General features: G+C 38.9%; 1 protein-coding gene across 1 annotated transcript; it reads left to right on the top strand.

Moving 5' to 3' along the window:
• On the top strand, positions 2,098-2,502 carry LOC110269733 (the record flags this gene model as incomplete). The annotated part of the gene is made up of 1 exon (XM_021117583.1): positions 2,098-2,502. A coding segment is annotated over one exon (405 nt), but the record flags the coding sequence as incomplete, so codon positions are not given.

Genomic DNA, 8,234 nt, shown 5'->3' with positions numbered 1-8,234 from the left:
GCGATCCGGTTATCACCAGATAAGGGTGAAGGGAGAGGATATCCCTAAGACCACTTTCAGGGCTCGTTATGGTCATTACGAGTACACTGTAATGTCTTTTGGGTTGACAAACGCTCCTGCAGTGTTTATGGATTACATGAATAGAGTTTTCCGCCCGTTTCTGGATAAATTCGTTGTTGTCTTCATTGATGACATACTGATTTATTCCAAGATCGAAGAGGAGCATACGGAACACTTGAGGACCGTGTTGCATATACTGAAAGAAAAGAAACTCTATGCGAAGCTGTCCAAATGTGAATTCTGGAAGAGTGAGGTGAAGTTTTTGGGTCATGTGGTGAGTAAGCAAGGGATAGCAGTTGATCCATCCAAGGTGGAGGTAGTGATGGAATGGAGGCAACCAACCACAGTAACTGAGATAAGGAGTTTTCTGGGCTTAGCCGGCTATTACCGAAGATTCATCAAAGGCTTTTCGCAATTAGCTTTGCCATTGACAAAGTTAACCCGCAAGGATGCGCCATTTATTTGGACTCCTGAGTGTGAGGAAAGCTTTCAAGCGTTGAAGAGAAAGTTGACCACTGCACCTGTGTTGGTGTTACCTGAGCCGAACGAACCGTTTAAGGTGTACTGTGATGCCTCACTAAAGGGTCTGGAGTGCGTGCTAATGCAGCATGGTAATGTGGTGGCGTACGCCTCACGGCAGTTGAGGCCACATGAAGTTAACTACCCTACGCACGATTTGGAACTTGCTGCAGTCATGTTTGCCTTGAAGGTGTGGAGGCATTATCTCTATGGGGTTAAGTTCCAAGTTTTCTCTGATCACAAGAGCTTGAAATACCTCTTTGATCAGAAAGAGCTTAATATGAGGCAGAGGTGGTGGATGGAATTACTAAAGGACTACGACTTTAAGTTGAATTACCATCCGGGAAAAGTGAATGTAGTGGCGGATGTGTTAAGTCGGAAGTCGTTGTATGCGGCTTGGATGATGCTTCAAGAAGAGAAGTTACTCAAGGGATTCGAGAGCCTGAAGATTGGTGCCCAAGAAGTATCTGGAACCCTGTGTTTGAGTCTATTAGAGATCTCAAGTGACTTTAAATTCGAACTCCTAAAGGCTCATGAAGATGATGATGCGTTATGGAAGGTGTTACCAGCTGTTGAGCAAGGGAAACGGTGGAGAGTGTCGGAGGATAAGGATGGACTATGGAGATTCAAGGATAGGATCATTGTACCGGATGTTGGCACTTTGAGGCAAGATATCCTAAAAGAAGCACACAAGAGTGGATTTTCTATCCACCCGGGGAGTACTAAGATGTACCATGACCTAAAATTGATGTTTTGGTGGCCTGGTATGAAGAATGATGTGGCAGAGTATGTCTCGAGGTGTTTAACCTGTCAAAAGGTAAAGATTGAACATCAGAGGCCTTCCGGGATGTTGCAACCTTTAGAGGTCCTGCAATGGAAATGGGAAAGCATTGCGATGGACTTTGTGTCGGGATTGCCAAGGACTAGGACCGATTTCGACGCTGTCTGGGTGATTGTGGACCGACTGACGAAGTCAGCTCACTTTTTACCCATTCGGATGACTTACACCCTTGAGGAACTAGCACGGTTGTACATAAAAAAGATTGTGAGACTTCATGGCGTACCGGCTACTATAATCTCTGATAGAGATCCTCGCTTCACTTCGAGGTTTTGGGGTGTATTTCAGAAAGCTTTCGGAACCCGACTAAGCTTGAGTACGGCTTACCATCCTCAAACAGATGGTCAATCCGAGAAGACGATCCAAACACTAGAGAATATGTTGAGAGCTTGTGTTTTGGACCAACCGGCGAGTTGGGATCGATATATGCCGTTAGTGGAGTTGCATACAATAATAGCTACCATGTGAGCATCGGAATGGCTCCGTATGAGGCCTTGTATGGGAGAAAATGTCAATCTCTGCTATGCTGGTATGAAGTGGGAGAGAAAGGCTTATTGGGGCCGGAGATGATAGCTGAAACCACTGATCAAGTCAAGAAAATCCGAGATAGGATGCTTACGGCGCAGAGTCGCCAGAAGAGTTATGCTGATCAGAGGCGGAAGCCCTTGAAATTTGAGGAAGGAGACCATGTTTTCCTTAAGGTTACCCCAACCACGGGAGTAGGTAGGGCGATTAAAGCAAAGAAGTTGAATCCTCGATACATCGGTCCGTTTCAAATCCTGGAGAGGATTGGACCGGTGGTGTATCGGATGGCTCTACCACCTCATCTTTCGAACTTGCACGACGTGTTTCACGTGTCGCAGCTTCGGAAGTATACTCCTGATGCTAGCCATGTGTTAGAACCTGAATCGGTTCAGTTAAGAGAAGATTTGACGCTTCTAGTGGCTCCAGTCAGAATTGATGATACTAGTATCAAACGGTTGCGTGGAAAAGAGGTTTCATTAGTCAAAGTGGCATGGAGTCGAGGCGGTGTTGAGGAACACACTTGGGAACTTGAGTCGGAGATGCGAACGAATTATCCGCACTTATTCTCAGGTACTTGAATTTGAATTTTGTGGGCAAAATTCCCAATTAGGTGGGTAGAATGTGAAACCCAGTTAATTAACGGCTAATTAACCCATAAATGAGAATTTATTATAGAAAGCCAAAAATGTGATTTTTCTGGCTTAATATAATAGAGGAGATTGAGGCGAGAATTTTGGTACCAATTTTATAGAAATCGGACCAAGATTGGACCGAACAGGCCAAACCGGGCCAACCGGACCCAAAGTGGGCCCTTGGCCCAGTTAAACTAAACCAAAACCCTAGTTTTTAGCACTCTCTCTCCTCATTTGAGACACTAAACACGCTGAAATGGAGGCCATGGAGGGAAGAATACTCTCTCAAGTTCTTTCTCTCATTTGATCTTCAAACCACCATAACTTTTGATCTAGAGCTCTAATTACCGCACCGTTTACGGCCACATGTTCACCGCAGAGAGCTCTACAAAACCCATATAATCAATCTTGAGGTAAGTCACGTTTTTATCTTCGAAATTCCAGCCCTTGTTTTTGAGTTTTATGGACAAAATATTGAGATTTTGGGCTCTTTGATGTTATAGGACCCAACTCTCTTGAAGGAGAAAATTAATCTTGTCTCCTTAGACCTTAGGTGTGGTAAGATTCTCAACCCTAGTGTAATTTTTTGTTCTATGACGTTTGGGTATTGAGATATTGTGTCTGGGTAAGATGATTGTGGCTTAGGTTGTGTATATGTGAATATTTGAGCTTGATTGAGACTTTGAAAAGCTTGAAGAGGGATTTGTATGCAAAAAATCTGTTCTTGGAGGTGTTGAGACCTTGAGAGCTTGTGGACAAGTCATTTGGAAGTACTCCGGTTGAGCTTGGGAAATCGGCTAAGGTATGGTCTCGGTTTCTCGTATCTAATATGTAATGTGGTGGGAAATACTTAGGTTAGAGACCCTAAGATAGGCATTGAATTGTTGATATTGTTGAATGGATGAGATATATGATGTGGTCATATATGTGATTATGAATATTGATGTCTTGATGGTGTGATATATGAGAAAAATGCATGTTGTGATATATGCTTGATGAGTAATTGAGGTTGAATTGTGGGTAGAACCATGTTGATGGTGAGCATGATATTGATTATGTGTAATGATCGTTAAATGGAAATGGTATTATTGGAAATTGGGATGAGAAAGTGTGTATGACATGTTTGTGTGTTTGTCTCTTAGCCATTTGATTGAGAAGTGTTAAAATGGTGGGATGATGTTTTGTGAATTGTGGTATAGTGTTAATGTGTGAGTTGAGGATGGCTTAATGTTGATTTTGGTACATTTTGATTGATTTCAAAAAGGGATCAAATTGGCATGTTTTGGTTGATTTTGAAAAGGGTTGCAAATGGCTTGTTTTGAAAATGGCACTTTATAATTTTGAATGAAAATGCGGTTTTTGGGCATACTTTGATGGGACATAACTTAAAATCCAAATCTCTGTTTTATGCCAAATCTGTTTAAAACTGAAATTGGATCTGGGGTGGTTATGCCGTTTGAAGAACGGGCGAAAAACGTTTTAAAACAATGAAGTTATGTCCGTTGGAAAATTGGGGGTTTAATTTGTGAACTCTGCAGCTTTTAAATTAGAAAAATTTTTAGCAGAATAACCCCCCACGCGTAGGCGTCCTTGATGCGTACGCGCCATTTTTCAAGATGGCACCATCCACGCGTGCGCGTGGTGTGCGCGTGCGCGTCGATATGCTGAAATGGTTGCCCAGCCATTTTCCCGAGAGTTGTGCCAGAGTTGTGCCGGTTTTGTGCCAAGGGCACAAATGCACCCGCACGTGCGCGTGGCTGACGCGTATGCGCCGTTTGGATGTTTTTCAACCCACACGTCTGCGTGAATGACGCGTACGTGTCGATGAACTGTAAGGCCATCCACGCGTGCGCGTGAAGGACGCGTACGCGTGGCCCTGTTTTCATCCCAAAGTTGATTTTTGAGTTTTAAAAGCCAAATTTCATACTTCTAAGCCTCCGATCTCACCACTTATGATTTAAATCATTATGATATGCGTAGCAATGAGAAGAAGAGCTAGGGGATGTGGTAACTTCCGAGTGAAGCAAGGGAAAAAATGAATGATCAATGAGGATCAAAGTTGACTATATGAGATGCAGAGGATGGCGGTGGAAGTGCTGTATGTGCCATGAGCCTAAGGGCTGTAAATGATATGAATGGGATGGTTATGAATTTAACAGTGAGCTGGATGGCGGGATTATGGCCGTGTTATGGCGGTGTTATTATTAATTATGGCCGTGTATAAATGCATATATGCTATTGAATGAAATGTGAATGTTGCACTTCCACTATCTGAGACACGAGTTTCCCTGGAAGAAAGCAGTGGCTAGCTACCATGTACTCCAGGTGGAGACTCGAGACTCTGTTGAGCCTATGTCATAAGGGTGGTCGGGCACTGTGAAAGCCCCGGATGAGTTTGCCCCCGTGAATATACACTATTGAGGGTGTTGGATATGGATCATGATTATGATCACGATTATGTTGAGTATAACTCGAGTTAGAAATGCATGACAGAGGGATAGTCTAATGGTTAGCTACCAGGACTTGTCGGGTTGGCTATATAACCGACAGATGATATCATCAGCCATTAGGGACAGGCATTCATCATATTGCATATTATATGAATTGTTTGAGATTGTCTAATTGACTGCATATTACCTGCTAATTGCCTAAATGCCTTATCTGTTCCTAATTGTATATCTTTTGTCTGATATAACTGTGTTTGCCATATTATACTCCTGTTTGTGGTTGGGAGGTTTCAAGGATTTGGAAAGGGAAGTATTAGTTAGACTGAAGGATTTTTAGTCAGTTGCCATATATGATTTAGCTTGTTTATAAGCTTTGATCTTATCTGGAGGAAGTTCTAGGATTGCCTTCGGCTTTCCTCTGATATTACATGTTAAATATGTAGGAATTGTTACCATGCTGGGAACCTCTGGTTCTCACCCATGCGGATTTTGTGGTTTTCAGATGCAGGACATGAGGTTTCTCGTTGAAGCATGCTGGAGACTTCTGGATTAGCGAAGATCCTTGTTCTCGGGATTCTATTTTGGTTCATATGTTTTGATTAGATGCTTTTATCTCCATTGAATAATACAAACTGTGATGACTCCTTTTAGAGGGGATTTTGGAGAATAGGTTTTCTTATATATATGTTTCTTCGGGTTTCCATGGGGTTTTTCCTATTTTATTTTACTTGTATATATTGCTATGCTCGGACCGGTTATCTTCGCAACCGGATTATGAGTTTTGATATTCCTATTTTTGACACTCCTTTTGTATATATATAATCTCGCGTTGGTTATCCTTGTTCGTCACGTTTTCGATCAGAGTGTTGCGCTTTCGAGATGCGATTTTGTTTTACCCCTTTTTCTTCAAAGCCTCCTAGTTATAATATTTATTCACATTACTATATGTACTAAATTTTAATTTTTAGAGGTCGTAATACCTTCCCATCTCTGAATTATGACTTAAGCATAAGACTCTGTATGGTAGGGTGTTACATCCACCATGTAGTGCCATATATGCTTGGAAAGCTCTGGATTCATACTTTCCAATGCCTTTCGAATCATCTCATTCGAAGCTTTGTAGCTCAAGTTATTCTTGAAAGAAGGCACAGCATGCTGTCTCAAGAGCAACATTTTTGGCAATGTTGGTGAGCCAATTTTGGCCACCAACGTTGCTTGCTCTTCTTCTTCTCTGCCCTTCCTTTGCTTCTTCTTACCTATCATCAACCAAACAAAATACATCAAAGTATTGCCATAATCACTAGATAATGCATCATTCATAGCATCAAACAATTCTTTGCATAAATCTCATGAAAATGCATAAAATTAACAATGTTTGATTGAATCAAGACAAGCATGAATTTCTCATCCAAACACTTACTTATTACCTAAGAAATGCATGAAAACTAAGTAAAAACTAATGAAGAAGGCTTGTAAGACTAGCCTAAAATGACTTGTCATCAAATACCTAGACATTTAGTGTGATCATGAGGTATTAAAAGTTAGGGTGTTACAAAACTTATATTGTCCTTCACAAAATAAATGTTGACATTTAGTGATGCAGATTATATTTATTACATAATGAGAAAAAATGTTTCTTCTAATCTTGAATGCACCAGAGATATTTTTTTTTCAAAATATTACACATCTCGAGTGCAGAGTATTCAAGCTCTGAGAATAGTTTTCTTCTAGTTTTTTATCAAAGATGAGTAATGATAGTTTAAAAATGTAAATATTCAACATATTGTAGATATTAGTAAATAAAATATTTATTTAATTAAAATAAAAAATTATGGTGACATCAAGCTTAATTTCTCTTTTTGTGCTTCTTAAATTTTATTTATTTATTTTAACATTATTTGAAATACATCAACAATTACGAATTTATGAAATGAAATTGAGGAACAAAATTGATACATCTATTAATTTAATTCATGTATCTTTTGGATTGCTTTCAAGATGAAGGAGAGAAAAAGTGGTAGAGGCAGTGCTCAATAGCGGGTATGAGATGCCAACAACTAGAGCAAAGAATGCAAAGATATTTCTCCAAAGGAAAGTCACCCCAAAAGTTTTATTAGTATCACTTTTTTCTATCCTCCTTTGCACTGAGTTAGAATTTTTTACCAATAGTGGATTATAACATGCTAAGTGTACAAAACAAACCAATGATTAGAAAAGTTATTTGTATAGAATACTTATTAAAATACAAAATGTATAATAGAGTAAAGTATCGTTTTTGTACTCAATATTTGGAGTAAGTTTAAAGTTGTCCCTAATATTTAAATTGTCTTATTTTAGTCCCTAACATTCAAGATCGTCTCAAATCTCAATGTTATCCTATCGTCAGTGATCTATTCATTGAATTGATGTGGGAGAAAATCAAGACGATTTTGAAATGTTAGGGACTTAAATAGGACGAAAATATTGGGGACAAAAATAATATATTACTCTTAAAAGAATTACTAAATCAAGTAAAATGATAGTGAATTTTACGGGAATGAAGTGCATTACGAATTTATGATTTTTACTCATACTTGTAGAATGACTAGTATATAAACTTTCGAAAAAGAAAATAAAAAAACTTGTACATATACAATCACAACTAGAAAATGGATAAATACAGACAGATTTACAGACAGATTTAGTCTTTATTACAGACGGATTTTCGGTTACCGACGGATTTTGTCCCTCTGTAAAAGCCCCGTCGAAAATTATTTACCGACGGATTTTTTTTCCATCGGAAAATTACCGACGGATTTTTATTAGTTACCGATGGATTTTTCCTCTGTAAATTCTCCCTCCATTTCCTCAAGGCGACAAACTCATATATGGATTTTCCGTCTATAATTACAGGCAGATTTTTAGACGGATTTTCCGTCTGTAATTACAGGCAAATTTTCAGACAGATTTTCCGTCTGTAATTACAGACAGATTTTCAGACGAATTTTCTGTCTGTAATTACAGACGGATTTTCCGACAGATTTTCCGTCTCTAATTTAAACTTTGGAAAATCATGATTACAGATAGAAAATTCGTCTGTAAATCCATCTGTAAGGTAAAATAGAATTTTTTTTACTTTTTCTAATAACAAAATAAATTTGTTTTCATACAAAATAAATATAAATTTAATACAAATTTTTATCTAATTTATATTCGAATATTTATAATATTTCA

This window comes from Arachis ipaensis, chromosome B03 (genome assembly GCF_000816755.2).
Source record: "Arachis ipaensis cultivar K30076 chromosome B03, Araip1.1, whole genome shotgun sequence".
Taxonomy (NCBI): Eukaryota; Viridiplantae; Streptophyta; class Magnoliopsida; order Fabales; family Fabaceae; genus Arachis; species Arachis ipaensis.
Note: the sequence above shows the minus strand (reverse complement) of the source record. Positions and strands in the feature narration are given on the sequence as shown.